At 36.8% G+C, this 21,369-nt stretch overlaps 2 protein-coding genes across 3 annotated transcripts in view; one reads left to right on the plus strand and one right to left on the minus strand.

Moving 5' to 3' along the window:
- Positions 1 to 15,402, plus strand: part of CERKL (ceramide kinase like) — a 52,412-nt gene extending 37,010 nt beyond the window's left edge. For both annotated transcript variants that reach the window (XM_036386928.1, XM_054515455.1), the window contains exons 5-13: positions 130 to 272; positions 6,268 to 6,342; positions 7,434 to 7,611; positions 7,860 to 7,928; positions 8,254 to 8,279; positions 8,363 to 8,471; positions 11,405 to 11,501; positions 12,689 to 12,855; positions 13,680 to 15,402. In XM_036386928.1, coding sequence (XP_036242821.1) covers positions 130 to 272; positions 6,268 to 6,342; positions 7,434 to 7,611; positions 7,860 to 7,928; positions 8,254 to 8,279; positions 8,363 to 8,471; positions 11,405 to 11,501; positions 12,689 to 12,855; positions 13,680 to 13,761 — 946 coding nt within the window. In that variant the 3' untranslated portion in view covers positions 13,762 to 15,402. The remainder of the gene's footprint in view (positions 1 to 129; positions 273 to 6,267; positions 6,343 to 7,433; positions 7,612 to 7,859; positions 7,929 to 8,253; positions 8,280 to 8,362; positions 8,472 to 11,404; positions 11,502 to 12,688; positions 12,856 to 13,679) is intronic.
- ITGA4 (integrin subunit alpha 4) overlaps positions 15,063 to 21,369 on the minus strand; it is a 34,674-nt gene continuing 28,367 nt past the window's right edge. Inside the window, exons 23-28 of the mRNA XM_036386927.1 lie at positions 20,883 to 20,990; positions 20,552 to 20,671; positions 19,048 to 19,167; positions 18,424 to 18,522; positions 18,096 to 18,215; positions 15,063 to 17,382 (exon numbers count right to left, since the gene is read on the minus strand). Coding sequence (XP_036242820.1) covers positions 17,290 to 17,382; positions 18,096 to 18,215; positions 18,424 to 18,522; positions 19,048 to 19,167; positions 20,552 to 20,671; positions 20,883 to 20,990 — 660 coding nt within the window. The 3' untranslated portion in view covers positions 15,063 to 17,289. The remainder of the gene's footprint in view (positions 17,383 to 18,095; positions 18,216 to 18,423; positions 18,523 to 19,047; positions 19,168 to 20,551; positions 20,672 to 20,882; positions 20,991 to 21,369) is intronic.

Here is a 21,369-nt window from a genome sequence, read left to right on the forward strand (position 1 = left end):
GTTGTTAAAGAAAGAATGTTTTTAGCTTTTTGAAATATCATTATGTATATCGTGTGGGTAGCTGCTTTCCACTTGTTTGTTCAGTTATGAAAGAGTTTGTTCTGAACTCTTTGGCATTTTTTGTTGTAGGGTGGTTTGTGTTGGTGGAGATGGATCTGTCAGTGAAGTTGCTCACGGGCTACTGCTCAGAGCCCAGATAGATGCTGGGAAAGACACAGAATATGTGTCAAAGCCTGTCAGAGCCCCAGTTCCTCTTGGAGTAATACCAGCAGGTGAGAATGAAAGGTACTGTTACATTTTGTTAGTCATCTGTTTTTAGTCCCTCTGGCATGTTTTACAGTTTTGGCTACTAAAGGCAGTTCTTGATGCTAAAGCTTCAGTTATGTAAGGGAGCTATTGAATAAACGTCCTAAATTGGTGATTTATATTGATTACAAATGACTTGATTTTAAATTGTAATGATAATTTATAGTAATGGCACAGATGAGCTCTTTGCCTGAAGGAAGAAGCTGAGAAAGAACAAAAATAAAATAATTTTCAGCTCATCCATCCAAGATCAAGTTTCAGTCTTATTTCCTGACAGAAATGATATCAAATGAAAACTTTATTTTCTAGATTTTCCTGATTTGCATCTCTAGTTTTCTTGGCAGAATTCTCAGTTGGATTCATGGTTAGGGTCTATTTTAAAATGGTGTCCCAGAAATACATTGTGTGCATTATATTAAAAAAAACATTGTGTGCAAAAAATTACTTTCTTCTTTACAGACATGAAAATCTGTCTCTCTTAAAAAGTCATCTTGCTCTTTTATTAACTTGTATCTGGTGGTGTGGTTTTGTTTGTGTTGGGGGGTTTGTGTGTCCCTTCTCCTCAGTGTTTGTATTGGCCCTCCTTGGAGTGTAGCTGTGCCCAGCAGGAAGGCTTTAGCAAGAGCTGCTGTGGTTTAAGCCCAGCCAGCAGCCCAGCCCCACACAGCTGTTTGATCACTGCCCCACCTGTGGGACTGGGGGAGAATCAGAAGGGTAAAAGCTGAAAAACTCTTGGGTTGAGATAAAGTTTAATGGGAAAAGGACCAGCAATGCAAAAGAAGGAATTAATTCCCTGCTTCCCATGTGTTTAGCCATCTCCAGGAGAGCAGGGCCCCCATCACACGTAACAGTGGCTTTGGAAGACAGATGCCATCACTTCCAATGTCCCACCCTTCCCCCCTTTTATTACTGAGCATGGTGTCATATGTCTGGAATATCCCTTTGGTCAGCTGGGCTCACCTGTCCTGGCTGTGTCTCCTCTCACCTTCCCAGGCACCCCCAACTTCCTCACCAGCATGGCAGTGAGAAAAAGAAGAAATAGCTTTGTCTCTGTGTAAGCTCTGCTCAGCAATAACAAAAACATCTCTGTATTATCAACCTTGTGTTCAGCACAAATCCAAAACACAGCCCATAGCAGCCACTGGGAAGAAAATTAACTACCCTAGCCAAAACCAGCACAAATCAGTACAGTCAGGGTTGATTCTGGACTACCAAATGAGTCACTTCTCTTGAAAAGAAGAGAGGCATTTTTGCATGAACACTACTCTCTGGTGTGAATGTGTGCTAAGACTACTTAGTTCCTCAGATGTTTTTAACTGGTAAGAAAAACATTCCTACAGCCAGTAAAACAGCAAATCACTGTTTTGAGTTTTCTACAAAAAAAGGAGCATGGCACTTTGAACTGAGCCAGCAGATTTTTAAATGCTTTGTTTTGGTTTGCACATATAAAAGGAGCATTAGTTGCTTCTTAAGGAGCAAGAGTACATTAGCTTTATCTCAGGTTAAAAAGCCCTTGATAAAAGAGACAACAATGTCAAAGACTTGAAGATAATGAATTTGAGTACAGAAGTTGGGCCATCACTTACCATCTCAGTTCCTGTGAATATCTCGATGGTGTTGAGACAGAATCTTTGCAGCCCCTGACTCCATGTTGTGTGTGGGTCACTGTGCCTCTCACTGGTGCCTTCTATCCTCAGTTTAAGACCAATATGTTGTGATCAGAAAGGACTTTTAAACCCAAAAGAATTCCATAGGGTTTCTTACACAGAATGGCATAGATTTTGTGAAAGAGGATCAGAACAGTTTATAAAATGATATTGTGAGAAATTCCTAATAGGTTCTTAAAAACAATCTGTTGTTTGTTTGATTTCCATATGCCTGATATTCCATGAGGTGCTCAGTTAGGAAAAAGGTAAGTATGATACTTGTTCTCATGAGGATGCAGCTCTGGTCAGTTAAATTTTTTTTCCCCATCAGAAATCCATTGTACAACATTATTAGGATTTTCCAGCCAAGTAGGATCAACAACTGAATTACAGGATAGTATTATGTGGGTGGTGTAAAATCTGGTTTTAGTCTCTATAATAAGTACCTAAGACAGCATTTTGAACTTTCAGCCTTCTTGATGGGAAGAAGATGCTTTTGAAACAATTTACCTCCTGAAGAGAGAGGTCCAGAGGGGAGTATGTTTTTACTGAAATACTCTACTGAGCTGCCTTATTGTGGTCCAAATCAAATGGATGAGATGTGGGGAAGCCTGCAGTTGTACTGCTGGCCATTAGCAAGAGTGTTTGTTGCTATGGGAACTACTGCTAAGAAACTGTATGGAGGGGGAAACAGAGAAAGGGGAGGGGGAACTGTGGAAGGACATTAAAAAAGCTATCCAGTTGTTACAGAATAAGAGACAATCTATATCTGATGCCTGTGAACCTTTTGATCCAAAGGGGTCCATATAAATAAATTCATGATTCCAAATTAATTCAGAAAATAAAATATTACTGAGGGATTTTTAATTTCTGTGATATTTCAGGCAAAGAACCAAAATGTTGGTGCAGTTTTCATCAGAATTTTAGCTATGCTTGACTAGGAAGTCATTACATCACATTTATCTGTTTGGATGGGGGAGACATTAACAGCCTTATGAATATTCATGTTGTCTGGTTAATTAAGTTAATTGTACTGCAGAAGTGCTTGCACTTCCAAGGACAATTTTTTTCCTCTACAATTTCTGTTTGGTACCTTCATCAGTCGTGACCTGCAGATACTCTGTTCTTACTGAGATGCTTTTGCACTTTTGGTGGGAAGGAGGTGGAAGGAAGTTGTTTGTAATGTCAGGAAAATCGGTTGATGTTTTGAACAGGATTTCATTTTGGAGTAATAAAATCTTTGTTTCTGTAAAAAAATGCTAATGATAGAGATGCTGGAATTGTATGGATAAAACCTTTTCACATTAAATTGAGTAGCTGAAGTGAGAACTAAAAATGTGACTAACTAATGTGTGAGCAGTGCAAGTCATGGACATCAAAGGCTTTTAGTTCTGAAGTAATATGATAGCGTTCAGGGGAACAGTTGTTATTGGTAAATAATATCTTGAGCTTGCATAGGGGAAAAGAGATTACTTGGGAGTACGAATAATGGCATTAAAACCATTATTGAATCACCATTTAAATAAGAAAGGCTTGGTTCCTTATTTTTGTATATTTTTCTACCTTGTTTATAGGCTGCATGTTTTGGGTTTGCTTGTTTGTTTTGGTTTGGATTATTTTGTCTGACATCCTGCTTGTATAGGACTTAGTTAATAAGGCACATTATTCAGTCATTATTGGGATTAAAACTGCTGGTAGGCATGTGCTAAGTGGAGTTTTTAGAGAATATGATGGTGCTTGCTCCCACAAAACTGTGCTTGGCCTAGTTCTTCAACTTGTGGAAGGGTGGATGTGGTGCTTTTGGTTTTGAACACAGAACTTGTTTTATCTTCCTCAGAGTCCTGAAAGGGTGGGATTTTGCCTTGTTTACTTCTGCAAATGTTAATGAGCTCCAAAGATTTAAGAGAAGGATGCAATTACTTGTGCCTATCCTGTTTAGTAGGAATGAGATTTAGGTCTCATTAAAGTCAGTTTGAAGATTGGTACCGACTTCAGCTGTGGTTGTTTGGTATCTTGCTGCCATCTGCATTGATAAATTACTCTTAAATCACGTTTGCAGCTTAAACTCATACCAAGCTTGATCTTCCAAACTATATTCCACCTTGTGCTCTTTAATTAGCTTGATCTTCAGTGAGAAGTGAAACATTTTTTTAGAATAACAACTGCCCTGTCTTGACACGCAGGAAGTAAGCACGATGTGCCTGACTTGTAACAATCTGCTGCTTGTATGTGTGATTTACTTTGTTTTGGAGACATACTCATAGCAGTTGATAAGAGCTGTATAATGCTGATTGAAGGAAATATTTGAGTATTCTTAATTACATCTCTAGCTACCTTCACTGGCAAAGCAGAACTAGTTGGATCTGGAAGTTAAATCAAACATGAAGTCATTCAAACATGAAATATGTTGGGCATATACTTGTAGTATTATGAGAAGAATTGCTTTTTAGGTCAAATGTAGGGGTTTTTGTAGGTTTTGGGTACTTGTTACCTTAAAAGATGTACCTCACTTCCTTCATATAGCAGGAACACAGAGCTCCTCTCTTTGATGTTATGACAACTTTCCATGAAGTTCTGAATTACTTTCAGAGGCTAAGGTGCACTAAGGATGTAACAGGTGATCTGTGAGATTCCCAGTTATACTAAATTTTTTTATTTAGAGAAATTATTGGAAAAAAATCAAAGATATATTCCCGAATAAGAATGGCATGATGCCTTTAGAGCTTTGTAATGATGTACATCAGTCTTGGCAAATTCAGGATTTTTTTCTACACTCTACATGACATAAAAACAGAATTTGAGGATAAGCAAAATTTTTCAATCTGGTACATTATGCTTTAAAGTGCTTATTTAAATATTGAGTACCTGTTCCTTGACACGTAGTAGTCTTTTCCTTTCTTCCCTTCTTTCCCCTACTTAAGAAATACAAGTAATTCTTCCATAAAATTTAGGGCAAATTTAACATCCAGAATTGTCTATTTCTCCTGTAGATTATTATCAAATAATTTTCTCGTTTCAATTATAAATAATTGAAATGAGAAAATTATTTGAAAATCTATCTGAGCTCATTTTTATATCAAAATGTTAGGTTCTAAACTGTTCTTAGGTAATTTTTGTTCTTTTAATTAAACTTTAATTATTCATCCCTTAATTAGTGATATGAAGAAGTCAATATTGTGCCTATTTGGTGGCAGGCCTTTATTTTTCCAGACGTGAATTCTTTTGCTGCTTGGCTAAGTAATGCCAGAAATGAGAAAAATAAATTTGAAATTTTTTAAAAACTACTCCTATTTAGGAAAGACACAACTGCTCCTTCTTCATGATTTTAAAAATAAATTTATATTCAAAAGTCAGATGATGCACAGTATTTTATGTCCTAGGCATTAAAGCAGAAGAGCAAAATTTACATATATATCTCCATGTTTCTTACCCAGGCAAAGTGCCTTGAGATATTAATCACAACCAGTCATGGGCCTTCAGAGCTCTGCTTCTTTCTTTTGCAAACTGACAGCTGATTTTCCACTCTCTTTTTCAACTCTGTGCTGACGTTGCTGGGTTTTGACTTTTTCCTCTATTTACCACCTGATTTATTCACTCCCTTGTATCAAAATCTGTTCTTCTCTTCTCTCTGGTAGCTGGTAGAACGACTGGCTGCCAGCATCCAGGCAGTGACAGATAAAAGTGAGATGGATCAGTCTGGGTGCACTGAGTGCAAGTCCCCTCTTTGTCAGATGTCACATTCTGCCTGCCCTGTTTTTCAGTCATTGAGTTCTTACTTGTGAAGCTGATGTGCAGTAATTAATTTTATTCACTATTCCAAGAGTCTAAAATGTAGCCTGCAAGAAGCACAGCAGCTATCTTTGACTAGATTAAATATCATTTAGCTTGAAAAATGTACAGTTTTACACTGTCTGGTATTATTTTACCAACCTAAAAGTATTCCCCAAATACATTTTATTATATAATCTGTCTCCAGTTCCTTAGTACAGCACTTGGGTATGTAAGAGATGATGATTAAGAAGATGATTTAAAAAAATCCAAGCGGGCAATATTTTGTAAAGCTTGTTTCTCCCACTGCTTTGTTTTTATGGCACTTGCGAATGAATTTGCTGAGAAGATTTTATAGACCTCTGGAAGTTTTAAAGGTTTTAATTTAATACTATTCAGCATTTCTGCTGTTAACAAGAGAATTTATGGGCAGGCTTTATTTTTTTTTTTTTAATATGCAGTAATTAAAAATGCTGTGTATGTTTGTTCTGGTTATTCTGTATCTCTCATGGTTTTTACAGCTTTTTTTTTTTTTTCACTTTTACAGGTACTACAAATATTTTGGCCCATACACTCTATGGTATTAAACATGCAGTGACTGCAGCACTGCACATTGTAATGGGTAAATATTTTTACATTTTACATTCACTTCCAGAATTTATAAATAATAAAGCAGTGTGTAGAAGTTTGTCATAACCAGTTGCTCAGTAAAGATAGCATTTTGCTGTGTCACTGTAACCTATATTGTAAGGCTTTTAAACCCAAATGATTCTATTCTGTCCTGGTTTTAGCTCCAGGTGCATTTATTTTAATTACTAACAGTTTCTGTAAGGAAGCTTTATTCATAGAAAAGCTGTATAATTTGCCACTGGGTCTGCACAATAAATGGGGTTTGAATGTGAAAATGTAATTATGCTAAAAGGGAAAAGTAGGTTGCTAGTGCAAACCTTATTTTTGGGTCTTAGGAACAGCAAATACTTTGTCAGAAAAATGTTAATTTTACTCTCAAAGCAGTCTTTATTTATAACTTATTTTAAATTAAAAAAAGAGAAAAAAGATTAAGGTCCCTCTTGAGTATCTCTTCTCTTGGTCTTGCAGTCTGCAGTGGAAGAGTCTTTGCTCTGTTTCTCAAGTCATAATACAAAATGCTTTACAGGCAAAATATAAAGCTGTCTTTCTTTAAAAATCAGAGACACTGAATGCAGGGTCTATTAAAGAAAAAGTTATATCCTATCTTGAACAGAATTATATGTTTATATTTTATAACTGTAAACATGAATACCTTTAAAACCTATGTTTAAGAGTTCCCATATATCCTCCAGTACAATGTGCAGTCATTACATATATTTGGTGAAACAGTTGCAGAGATTTATGCAAATATTAGCAATATTACATTTTCCTTGATTCTACTTGAAATTGTGAAATTGATTTTTGAAAATGTGCATGGAATTAAGACTCTTTGCAGTCTTATGAAGTAGCTGAATGTTTTACCATAGCTTTAACATTTTCAAGCATCTGAAATTACTACTTTGATAGAGTCTTAATTTTTTTCTAGATTGATTCTGGTTTTGATTAGTAAAATTCATTTCCTAGAGACAGGGAGGAGTCTGAAGGGGTTTTTGCCCAGCTAAAGTAGATGAAAAAGAAATGGTAAGTTGTGTGTCATTTGAAATATAAATTTTTCTTTTCTCTTGTCTATCTGTGAAACTTTAGGACACATCCAAGCAGTAGATGTGTGTACCTTCAGCACTCCAAGGAAGCTGCTGCGCTTTGGGTTCTCGGCCATGTTTGGGTTTGGGGCGAGGACGCTGGCTTTGGCAGAGAGGCACCGCTGGATGCCCTCCAGCCAAAGGAAGGATTTTGCTTTCATCAAAGCCCTGGCAGATCTCAGGTATGCCAAGAGATGTTATTATTTTCTTGAGGAAAGGGAAATAATAAATCTCATAAAGACAGAGCGGTAGTTTATCTTAATTGCAGACAGATTTAACTCAGATGTGATGTATATCCCTCTTACAAATTAAAGAGGAGATAAATTGTGTACACTCAGAATTTCCTAAAAAATCATCTTAACATTGATAAAAGTGTGTCTAACAGTCAGAATACTGGTTTACATCACAGTAAATGTCATTACTTTTCTAGGCCAGAGGAATGTGAATTATCATTTCTCCCTCTCCAAATTCCACAGGAAGACACTGATGAGAAGGACAGGTAAGTAGAACTGACTCAAGCAATTCCAAAGCTACAGAAATGTGTTTCTGAAGAATAAAATTGTACAGATTCTTTACTTTGTTCAAATTTAATCAACAGGTGATATAATATTAAAAAATATTTATTTTGACAACTGCAAACTTGTACATATTGTAAAGTGTTTCCTGTAGCCTGTTATAGAGGATCTTGTTACAAGGCAGTCTTCTACTCAGTATTACTGATTTTTTCAGTTCCACTAATATGTTACTTTTTTAATAAAGTATATGTTGCTTAAATGTGCTACTGACTTTAATTTTTTTTTACCTACATGCTTCCACCCTTTTAGAAAGAAGAAAGAGAGAACGAAAAAAGGTGAGTTTCTGCTTTTAGGATTTTTTAAAGGTGAACCATGGCTGATTAACTGGAGTAATATAGAATTACTCTGTTATATTTAGGTAGCAAGGATCAATGGCAGAAAATTCAGGGTCACTTCCTGAATGTGAGCATTATGGCAATCCCTTGTCTGTGTTCAATGGCACCAAGAGGCTTGGCACCTAATACGAGGTCAGTATGGGTTTAGAGAATTAGTCATGTCTATAAATTCTGACATCTTACCTTAAGACCTTGGCTTTTCCGAGAATATGAGCCTATGTTTAGGTAGTCTAGTCCCTCTGGACTGGGGGAGGGAGCATAGACTGCAGCAGACTTGATAATCCCAGGAATTGTAATCAGTTTTTGGATCAGGCAAATAAGGTCAAGCAGTCTAACTAGAATTATGAGTGGATAATTGCTGTGATTAAATTAGTTGGCAAGTCTGACTTAAGTAGTAGTCATGGAGCAGTCATCTGTCATAGGATTTGGCTTTATGGGGAAACTTCACCCTTAGATTTAATTTTATTTTTTCAAATATAAAAGTGGCCCTTGTCTTCTGCTCTACAGCCAGCAAAAATGAAATATGAGTCTTTCTCATGTTTTTAAGGACTAAAGTTCACAGTTGTCTTTTTCTTATTATTATTTATGTTTAATTTTCCTCAGAACATGAGAAATGAAGCTTCTACATGCAGAGTTTGGGGAGACCAAGGAGTATGTAACCTGGTTGTTGACACTGACTCATTTTGCCTTTAGGTCATTGTTGAGAGCCTGCTTTGTGCTGACCAAAGCAGTTCTTAGGTGGTAAATATTTGTACCTGTTGTATCCAGTTGGCAATTGAGCAGAATAGCAAGTACAGACTTTGTAGTTGTATGTACAAAATGCTCCCTCAAAAAAAGAATGCAGAGACTCATGTGAGAGTGCATGAATGTGTACCAAAAAACCCAAACACTCAGGGAAATTAATGGAATGAGTCTCTTTTCTTTCATTAGATTGTCACTAGCTGAAATTAGAGAAGAATTGATGAGGTATTTTTCTTCAAAATTACTGGCCTATTTGGTAGAATTTGACTTCTTGGAAACAATGTAGAACCAAATAATTTATGATTAAACTCTCAATGAGAAGTTTTCTTTGCTCCCAGGGTCCCGCTACTCTCACAGTCCTCAAGACAGTGCTCTGATGCTGTCCCATCTTAGGAACTTTGTTCTGCATTTAGTGTTTTTATTTTCCAGTCACTTGGAAAATTCTGATGAGAATTTTAGCTTTGCTTTCTCTTTCTATCCGTTCTTCCCCATTTCTCAGTGACAGGGAATTTTGTGACATCTCCATGCAGTTATTTCAGGTTTGAATGAGCCAGTTTCTCTCCCAGTGTAGCTGCTCCATGGATCTCCCTATTTTTTTGTGTGTGTAAGAATACCCTTTGTTCTTTCATCTCTTTTTAAAAATAATCTTGAAGTGTGGTCAGCTAGTAGAGTAGGAAGGGTAGACTCAAACAGAGCTTCCTTTATCATAGTGAATAACATATTGACTGTAAATCTCTTCAATATGGGAAACAAAAACATGGCACTGATTGTTAGAGACTCCAGACCCGCTATGGAAGGAACTCATGTAGGTTTCTTCTCTCTCCTTTTTCCCAAGAGGTTTCTGCCATGTGAAGACTTTTGAAGTGGGGTGCAAGCTTTGGCTGCTGCCTGTAACACCAGTTACACTGGTCTAAATTTGCAGAAATGTGTCCAGAAGATACATTTAACTGTCTGTGCTATGTGAGCCCTGTGGGATGTCTTTTTCACAGCATAGGTGTTGTGCTTCACTGCAGATGGGGCTTTTTAGAGAATTAATGAGAATTCTTAGTAATTTCTAAAGATGAAAGGCCTCAGTGCTGAATGCCCAGTAGTCTGCTGTGCCCTTTTATTGAAACAAATATGATAAGGAGGCAACTTTTTAAATGTCATCATCACTCTTTCCTGAATCAGCAAAGTACTGCTGTGCCAGGTGACTTGCTTAATGTTTATGTAACAATTACCCTCCCAGATAGTGCTGTTACCATAGTCTGGGAACATTCCTGATGCAGCTGTTCAGGGGCTATCTGAACTATCCCTTTCAGGGCTAGTAGGCTGGAAGTCATTTTTTTAAACACACTTAAGATATTTTCCTAATAGATGCTGAATAAATAAATAAATAAATAAATGTGCAGAAGATAGGAAATACACCAGCTCTCTCCAGAAGGCAGTCTCAGCAGGGATTGCCATGTTCATCAAGTACTCTTGTTGAACACTGATCTGTCTCTATAACTCAAATGGGACTTAGGCATGGTTGCATGGATATTCCAGTTGTTAGTTTCTGTGCCCAGGTACCTTCCATTGAGGAATGGGGGAACTCACACTGGCTCACAGTCTGACCCCAGTTCTCAAAGATGCTAAAATACCCATGGGGACTGAATACTGAGAGCCACTGAGCATCTGCACTGTGAGGGCTCTTTTTTTTTAATCTCTAGTACATGACTGTTTTAGCTCGTACAAAACTCTTAGTCCTTGACTTTTATTTTGTTTTGTGAAATGTATAAATAGAACTGTACCAAGAACTGCTATGAGAGTGTGAGTTGGAGATGGCAGCCTTTGTTAGGGCAGCATGGGTGTTGGTGGAGGGAGTGGGGGAACCCACCTGCACTGGGTCTGTGCTGGGGGGGCTCCCATGCACCATGGCACTGTTTTCTGGGTACAGCTCTGCCTCACAGCACTTACAGTAGCTGTTACTTGGTGCTGGAGAGAAAAGTAAAAAGAAAAGTTTGTGATCCCTAATGTTTAAAAAACATCTGTTAAGTAGAAAAGCAAGCTTTTCTTAGATTATATGTATTGTATTCAAGAAATGATGGCTATTGATAAAGAACTACAAGTTGTTATTACAATGTATGCTATAAATACATTGATGCTGAATAACTTCAGTGCATAATTTATATTGATCTGTGGGGTGGGAGTCAGAAAAAAGACTTGAAAAACCATTCAGACTATCCTATTAATTTACTCTTGTAGGCTTTTAAAAAATTTCTTTCTAATCTAGGCTATTGAAGAGCCTGCTATACTTCCAAATTAATGATGAAAGATAATGATCTTTTTGGTCTGCTTTTCAGGTTGAACAATGGAAGTATGGCTCTTATTGTGGTACAAAATACTTCTCGAACAGAGTTTATAAAGCATCTGAAAAGATACACCACTGCGAAAAATCAGGTACTGTTAATTTTTTTCTGGTGATTATAAAAAGAACAGTTAATCGTGAAAGTAGACAAGCTGCAAGAGTTAATGTTAGCATCCTCGTAAGGAGACTTAGCTTCCTGTCAGAATACATTAGCCCCTTTTTAGCTGATTTTTTTTCTTTTTTTAAATCACTAGACTAATACAGATTAGCCTATTTCAGTCCATCTGTTGTGGTTTAAATTGTGTTTGTGTTGTACCATAGTTTTATGGGTGTAAAGCCCTTCCACTACAATAAGGAAATGCATGCTGTGTCTGAATTTTGTGTAGTACAGAGGTGAAAAATGCAGAACTGTGGGGCCATCCCGCAACTCTGTCAGAAATTGGTAAAGTTGGTAATTTCATGCTGTGCTGGTAGCAGTGGGTAGTGAGCATTAATTTTTAGCAGGTATGCATCCCATCTAGTTATATTTGCAAAACTGTATTTCAAAATTGTACTCATAATTCTGTCTTGGAAGAGAAAAATGAAGCATTCAAACATAGATCTTATTGCTGTCTAAAGCCCCACTGCATGGCCCAGGCATGCTGGTACTCATTCAAGTGTTCTGGGATTATGTGAAATCACTGTAACAGGAAGGTTTGGGTTTGAATTCATCTACAGCCAGGGAGTTTGGGGGAGAGATGGGTGACAATTCCAGGTGACAGCACTAATGGCTGAATTGAAATAGCTTAAGCTTTCCAGGTATGCTTTTGGAGGAATGCCTTGCTTTTCTCTCTGCCTTTGTAGTTACAAATCAGACAAGGAGATGTGGGCACTCCTTTAAGCTTAAGACAATCATTTACTAGAACTCTAACTGGCCTGGTTTAGGACAAGATGACTGGTGATGATGAACAGAGCACAGGAAACAATCTGCTTGGACTTTCACATATTCTGAAAGTATTTGGTATGTGCAAAATATAACCCCTTACCTGCAGGTAGATCGAGTCCAATATAGGAATACAAATTGGACTGTGATTTTTTTTTTCTGAGGCACTATTTAGGATATAAACACCACATTAATATATAAGCACTAGCTGGAATATATAATGGCTCATGTGGTCAAAGCTTGAGTTAAATTCTCCTACTTAGAACAAAAAATGTGCCAGCTTTTTGATTTCAAGTAACCCATTTTGTTTTAAGCTATCTTTCATTTTCATTTGCTGTCTATCTGTGTTTGGTTTAGTTCAATTTTCCCTTTGTTGAGACCTACACAGTTCAAGAAGTAAAAGTACAACCAAGGCTTAAAAGTGGCCCTGATGCCAAGGAAAATGTGTGTCTGAATGCAGAAGGAAACTACCCTTGGAATATAGATGGAGACTTAATGAAGGAAGCATCAGAGGTTCATGTCCGGTAAGGTTCCGTGTCCCATTTAGGGACCAGGTACCCATAACAGATTAGTGCTGCCATCTCAGATGTGTCACATCTCTGTAGAGCACAGATGGTCCCACAGTCAGGTGTTCTAAATGCTCCTACATAGAACTGCTTGCACTGCAGGGTCTGGCACTTCCACCATCGTTTGGGCCTCTGCCTTGGCTGCCTTGTGTTCATCTTTGGAAAGGTTTGTTGTAACTCACATGGCCTTTCCTTCCTGGTGCTTCATCAGCTTCCACTCCAGTTCTCTTCTTTCTTGTTACTTTACTACTTCTTGTTTCTTCTTTCCTGCTACTTTACCCTTCTATTTCTTGGAGAGCAGATGTACATAATGTGTCTCCATGAGGAGCTCCTTTTGGGACAAGGATTCCTACTTGGAAAGCAGCATGTGTAAGGTTAAGAAAAACATGTAGTTCTTCAATTGTAGAAAACTTAATGCTGCTTGAGAATAGTCTCCATATTCAGCTCTAAGAATGAGACTACAAATACATAGCAAATGGGAGGATTATCAGTGGAATTAAGGGGGCAGCAGCTCATTTTTCTGCAATGCACACAGGATTAGTTGAAGGCACACAGCTCAGAGTAAGTCTGGTCTGTAAATAAGAGGCAGATCATGTTGTAGGGTAGATAATATATTCTTCTAAAGATGAACCTATAGGAATTGTCAAAATGTAATTCACCCTGATTTATTTCGATATAAAAGCTTGTACATATTCATTCTCTTTGCCAACCTCAAAAGCAGCACACCCATTGCAAGAATTGATGACACTTGATTGATAAAGTTTGACTTCCTTGCTTCCCAGGGTGCATCCTCAACTTATTGATCTCTATGGAGTGAATACTGATGACCTGGAGAGTTCCCAAGTGACGTGCAACTGCATATAGAAGGGACACACTGGAAATTCTGTAATAAAGAATTCTGTTCTCACCCCTATGCACAGCTTTCCAAGGTCTGGACTTGTACTGATGTCAGTTGTAGCAGAAGTTTAATTGCTAAGGGTTAGGGTTTGTTCTAATTCTAGGTTTAAATTGTTATTAAATTATATATTTTAGCAGGTTCTATTTAACTGTACTGAAGATGTTAGGCTTTAAAAGAAAAGTGAAAATTGATTGTATTGGTCTCTTACAATTTTGGGGTTTGAGAAGCATCCATCAGAATAGATGAAAATTTTTTTTATTAGTCTAGATTGTTTTAGACTGAGATACTTCTAAGTCTGCTGCTGCTATTTATGTTGTCAGGTAACTCAGTTCAGCACAGGGAAGAACCATACCTCTACTCACCAGCTCTAACTGAAGAATAGTGGCAAAATAAAAATATATGCATTTATTTTCTTAATCAACTGCTTCTATTTCTAGTTATGATTTTTTAATGTTGCCTTAATATATTTTCTCTCAAAATGTTTCTAATCAAGTAATATAAAAGAATATGTTGATGTCCATATGGTTTTTTTTTGTTAAAATGTATTTTAAAAACTGCTCTTTGTATAAAATTAGTATTTTCTCTGTTTAGAATTGAAATATTATTCAGCATTGTTGTTGCTGAGACTAAAGTTGTGATAAATAACTTAAGAATTGACTTAAATTTTTATAATTTCCTTGTAGGGCATAAACATAATTTTTGAGTGTTTGTGGTTTTGGTAATTTACTTAACAGTGAAGGCAATTATTTCAGAGGACAGCAAATGAAGACTATATTTTTTCTGGGAACTGGCTTCCATTGAGATGAAAAGTAGCACCCGTGTTTTGGCACTTGCAGGACCATGGATAACGAATGTTTTCCTGGTCACTCCTCTGGGAGCTGTTCAGAAGGCAGCGCACAAACGAAAGCTGCATTGGGTCAGGGCAAGAGTGAGCTGATTTAGGTGCTGTCTTCAGGAAGCAGTTGAGCATTATGTGGAATCTAGTCTTTGTATGAAGTTGCTAAATCAAGGGCTTAAGCCTTTGCAAGAGATATATAGCTACTATGATTTTAAATAGTTGTAAAAATTCTTATCTATGATAAATACACAGGACTGAGCACTGCAGATGAGGATTTGGCTCCTAAACCCAAGCTGTTGCCTGTTGTCCAAGTTACAGGGAGCAGTCTCCACTTAAAATTCATACTCTATCCCATCAAATATTTTTAACATGCTAAGGCAATTCAAACTAAGCTTCTTTAAGTTGTTTAAAAAGGCATTCCAGCAACACTTAGTAGATTTAACTTATTTATTAAATGAAATTTAACAAAAGAATTGAATTTGCAGAATCAACAGCATTCATCTGTTTAACTTGTTTGAGGTTTTTTTAATAAAATGCAGTTGAGTAATACTTTATAATCTTGCCACCATCAGGACGTTGTACATTCATTTTTTGTCAACCTGGTTTATAAAAGCTTCATAACTTTGCTTCATATCCTAAGAAAAAGCAGCCAACATATACATGTTAACAATCAAACCTGAATAGAAAGTGTACAATTTCCAAGGCATCATTATCACATGTACTGACTTATGTAAACTATTTCAAAGATAAATAAAATGCTTTTGTTTCACTTCCTTGCATTGTTTGTACTCAAAAGAACATGAATGCTTCTTCCAGTATTTGAGGTATATTTTTCACAGTATGCTGTAATGTCAAGCTAATTTCTGTTCAAAGGTTTTTTGGTTAAAGTGCAAAAAATCACTAAAGCCATTTGGAAGGTAAGCATTTTTTTTTGCTAGTTTTCACACATATTTGCAAGAAAGTATTTAATTCTTGACATATTTTATTTTGCCTTTAAAAAAAAATATATGCACATTCATTTGTCCTTGCACTGTAGATATTAGAGGAAAACATACTTTGGAGTGATCCACATCTTTGGCATCAAATGAAGTGAAAGGAAGATACAAAATGGTCCCAAATACTTTTGGAATCTCTGGGCAACATGGCTTTTATGGCTCCAAGCACTCTAGTAGCAGAAGTGCTTGCTGAAGGCACTTGCAGTGGGTTTGAGTTTCAGGCCAGTTCCCACAGGATGGATGGTGCAGCTCTGAAGCATTTGTACAGGTGACATTCCATTCTGGGTGCAGTTCACAAAGACATCCAAGGCCCGGGCCTCACTCTGTCCTTCCGCTGCAATCAATTCTGTCACTGAAGAAGCTGAACGTTCTCCAGCTGCTCTGGGGAGCAAAGGAAGGTTTGTTTCCCTTGTGGCTTGTGCTGTTTCACCAAAGCTAGGTGGCAGTGCAAACTTAGCTAGCTGAAGAAACTTCCTGGAGTACAGAGCAGTGGTTTGATCCATGTTTCTGGTGAGTCCTTTGCCTTTCTGCCGAGTGGCTGCTGAGGGTGCCTGTTTGGATGGTATTTATCTGACACCTTCCAAGAACCCAGGCTGCCTCTCCAAGTGACTTCCTCATTAAGTACTTTCTAAAGTACTTAATCTAAAGATAAAATTTGGCCCATTATGGTTGGCAGTTGGTGTTTTTTGGGTATATGTGTCTCTCTGTTTTGTCAGCTGAAGTCTGTCTTTTTTTTCAGGTTCTGGAAGAATGCCAGCACTAAATCCTGTAATAAGTACTATAGAAAAATCTTCAAATAAATAAAAATAAATACTTGCTTTAAAAAAAAAACACATAGAAACAATTCATTGGAGAAGTCCAATATGTTATGGCAGCACTGTCTGAGGAAAGGATGAAACAAGGAATTCTATCATGCTTGCAAGTACCATGTTATGGATGGCTACAAATTATAATCTCCCATACTTTAATCTTTCTACAGCTGCATCTCCAGGCTACCCCACACAATTCCCTGCTCTGAATTCACCTTTGGCCTTCCTGGTTCTGGATTGCCTGGGTGTAAGTACCTTCAGTGATGTGGCTGTGCCTGTGAAGCCAAAGCTTACCAGGTTACCTGCAGAAGCCCAGAGCTTCTGAGAGCCGTTTTCTATGTCCGTGTGTCCTACTTACAGTCCTATGGTTTGAGCTAATTTACCCTTGGTAAAATGCCAGACAGAGATGAGAGAGGATTTCTTCTTGAATGCCTGATCAAAATATTATTGAAACTTTAAAAATGATAGAATAACTTATGCTAATGCTTTTGAGATCTTACTTTCCAGGATTGGCCAAAATTATTACTTTCTACAAATACTTCCTTTTGGTAAGTAATTCTTGTCTTTATCTTTAGTGTTCTTCTGTCTGTTTGAAACCAGATATATATATATATATACACCTATATATATGGCATTTCAAATATTACTGGGAGACTTCAGAACAAGCTGGTTTACCATTTTCATATTAGAACAGTACTGTAAGGTGTATCCTCCATACAGTTCAAGGAAATAAAGCATGTTTTCTAAGAGCAAGTAAGTTCAAGGCTTAGGTTTCTTGTTGCTGATGTTTCTCCTGTGAATTAATCTGAATTTTAATTTCTTCATTTTAAAATCAAATGTTTATTTGCCATCTTAGTCATTTTTGTTCCCACTTTTAAAACTCCAGCTGTCTCTTCTGTTCACGTCTTGAGGGATCTGTTTGTACTTCCTTTTGAAGAAGCCCATCTGAAATAAATAATTTGGAATCTGTTGTCAGCAAATCTTTGTCATCAAATCTAAACCATAAAAGATTATTTAAAATAAAAATGCCTATGTATGGCATTTATGAAGTATGGTATTTGCAAGTGCTTTGTCATACCAAGTAATCAAGTGTTACTCATCAATCAAAAAAGTAGGTTTGCTTTTCCTTCTTTTAATTTTTGGGAGGCGAATGCTTTCCTTTATGGAGTAAAGACTTGGGCTTGTGAATTTTAACAGTTCATGGAATCCAGTATTTTTAAAAATATGGTAATAAAACGTTAAATTTGTTTCATTTCTACATGTCCACGTAAAAATGATGGATAAAGAAAGTCTCCACATAGGTAAAGAAGTTAACAATCTCTTAATCACTTGTCAGGGGATCTGTGTCCTTATTAGTTTTCTCTTTTACTTAGGCACAGGATTTTTTTAGTATTTATGCTGCAGTTTGAGATACCATATAAAACATTGTAAAGGGATTTATAGTGTTGAGCAACAGAAAATGTAGAACATGCAGAAGATGAAATGAAATGAAAAAATAGAGAAATACTTTCGGAGAACCCCAAGATACAGAAGGAATTATCTTTCTTTAGAAAGGACAAATCCTAATAGCATGTTATTTATTCTTTAACCCAGATCCAAAAGTCCTTCAACAATATGAATTCCTGACTTGAAGCAACTAAGGAATACTAAAAACTTACCTTCCATAATATAAATGAAAGAACCAATAACAAGGTAACACCAATTATTAAGCTGAGGGAAATAATTAGCACAGTAACACGGTATTTTGGCTTTTGGTGGTGCACTCCTTCCAAATAGACCTGAAAAACAGAAAATAAGCTTAGTGCTAGCTGTTGGGGGTTTTTCCCTAATAGATATTAAAAACACTAGGAAAATTAATTAATTTTAAAAGTAATTAACACTATATTCATTGCTGGTGTATAGGTATGTATAGAATTCTACAATATTAATTGCTATTAGTTTTTCTACTTTAACATGTTCATCACAAATTCATAAGAGAATTCTTACATATGCAACTTGCTTGTCCTTATGTAGTTCGATAACTTTTGCACTTTTTTCTGGCCAGGCCATTGCTCTTACTTCAAACATCAGTACTGATGCATCATCCTGATTAAAAAAAAACAAAAAAAAATCTGTATTTAAAAAAAAATTTTAACACACTGATTCCTGCCCAGCAAAAAATGATAGCACAGCTGCTGACATAACCAGAATCTCACACAAACACACAATGGTGCCTTTTTCTGAGCACAAAACAAATTAGTACCAGAAGCTGGAATGAAGCCAGGTTGGATTTTACTTAAGTCCACATCCACACTGCTTTTCTTAGAAAAATACAATTATGAGTTGAAGTTAAATCCCCATCCTACATAACCCAGCCAGAATAGGCAAAGCAATACATACCATAAATATAAAGTGACAAACTAAAAGACGTATTTTTGGTTTTCATACATCACCTTGACCCTTAGCATTGGCAACATAAAATCGGTTAAAAACTAGAAGATTTAGATTTAATCGTGTTTGAATCATGTTTCACTGATAGAAAACAAATACTAATACTTGAATTTATATGCAGGGAATACTGCAAATATGCCTTGAAGTATTCCCCTCAAGTATGAAAAATTCATGTGTTACCATTTGTAGAAGTAAAGGAGTAGCCTCCAGATGCAAGTGAACAGTTGCTTCTTTTCCACTCTCCATGTTTCCCAGCTTGCAATGTATTTGTAAGCAAAGGCTGTCATTTTTCATGCAGTACTATACAAGAGAGGGAAAGATTAAAACTTAACTTAATCAACTATATAATCTTAAAGACAATAGAAACTGACTAAAAAGGATTCATGTTTATTCTTGAAAACTCAGGGTATAACTTGAGCTTGTCATCCATCACTGTCATTCCAGAGGTGCTAAAGGTACAGTAACAAGAGACCAACTTGATTGTTATACAAAACACATGTCATTTTTATTAAAAATTCAATTATTTTAAGACTGAAAAAGAACAAGTGTCATAATTTGTTTATATATTTAGGGTTTATTTTTACACTGTCATTCAAATTAGCTTTTATCAATAATGATGAATGACAATAACTCTTTGCTATCCAGTGCAAACAGTGAAATTGGTTGATCCTTACATTTGGACACTGACAACCAGCACCACTTCACACAGCTTTGGAGGAGACAAAAACACAAGGCTGTACAAGATTATGTTTATTATATCTTTAACATTATTCTTTATCCAAGACTACCACGCTGAATACTGATTGGATATTCTAGTGCAGGCTGTATCTCAATCATTGGCTGATAGTTCTTGTAATGTGCTTACTTAAAAGTCCCAAATTAACAATTTTCAAAAAGAGGTAGGGTTTTTTGTTTGTTTTTGTTATTTTTTAAGATGACAGGTTAAATAATGTTGTACTTTATCAAAGACAAGGTGGAGGAAACAGATTTCTATGAGGACAAAGCCTCAGCAATGCAATGCTAAAATAGCAGTTGTGGTTTGGACTGTGTAGTGGAGTGCCTGACCTCCAGCAGGTCTGTGAGCAGGAACAGAGGGATGAGCTGGAACAGGCCACACATGTATGGCACTCTCCCAGCCTCCTAACATTTTTAATTGCTTCCCAGCCAAATATGATTTCCACGTATTTTGTAATTCTTGACTTTCATTAACTTGTATAGTCTTCCTTGGAATTCAGTTATTTTTAACATCTGGGTTTTTTTTTTAACCTGGCTCCTGTTAGTTATGTTTGCTGGCACTGTTTTGATGAGGAAAAGACAATGAATATTTGATCTGCATACCTCATATAATTAAAATAAAGCCTGTTTTTCCCTTATGCATCATTTTCTGTTTGTTACTGAATTTCCTCTGCCATTCTGCTTGCCCACTCATTCAGTTCCATATCCCTCTGGCAGTTTTTGTAGGTGTCTGTCATCCACCCTGACTTCAGCAATGTGTCATTAATCAACTTTCTCAGCTCAGTTCTCATCCTTTCACTAAAGTCACCTATGACTACCCTGAGCTTACCACAGGTGCCACCACACATCCTTGGAAGATGGTTCTGTGACTTCATTATATAAGATACACTCTTTTCTTAAGGCTTATTCATACAGTCATTTCCCACTGAAGCCAAAAGACAGAGCTTACCATGTGCCTCTTAGTAGGCTTTGAAAAGAAAGTGATGACATCCTTTAATATGTTTTCATTTTTTTCTGTTGCAGTACAGTCTCTGGGATATTTATCATAGGAGCAGTGTCCAGCTGTTGTCTGAAAATAAATATAACATCATTATTAAAAATGTAAGTTTTATTTCCAGAATTCTGAAACACATGGGGCTGAAGATGACCCTGTTCTAGTACACTCTGCTTCACCATAGCTAGGAAATCAAACACAGACTGAGGACCTACCTGACTTTGTCCTGCTTCTCTTTTTCATGGAATTCATACAGCTACTAATACATGAAGTAGCCTTTGCTTACCTTGATATCCAATGGGTTGAATAATTTGATGTCCCTGGGTGGAAAAGCATTTGGTATCATTATTTCCAAGGTGGTATTTGGAGACATGCTTGGTCCTGCACTGATAACCTTGTGGGGAAGAGGTGAGGAGTTCAACAGTTAAAACTTCAAGGGTAGCTATTCAGGGAACAAAACTGCACATATATAAATACATAAAACTGCACAGAATGGGGTAGCAGCTGCTCTGTGTGCTGTCAGGAAAGTGGATTGTGCTAGGAGTGTTAACATCTTGTTCATTCATTCTGTGGGCTTACTGTGTGGCACTTGGTGCCATGATCTAGTTGAGGTGTGAGAACATGGGTTGGACTCGATGATCTTGAAGGTCTCTTCCAACCTAGAAATTCTGTGATTCTGAGCCCTTCCCTCCTCCAGAGCTGATGAGTAAGTAGTGCTAATCTCTGATGAGTACCTGAGGTCATGCAGACTGCCTGCCAGGAGAGTATGCAAA

This window comes from Molothrus ater, chromosome 7 (genome assembly GCF_012460135.2).
Source record: "Molothrus ater isolate BHLD 08-10-18 breed brown headed cowbird chromosome 7, BPBGC_Mater_1.1, whole genome shotgun sequence".
Classification (NCBI taxonomy): Eukaryota; Metazoa; Chordata; class Aves; order Passeriformes; family Icteridae; genus Molothrus; species Molothrus ater.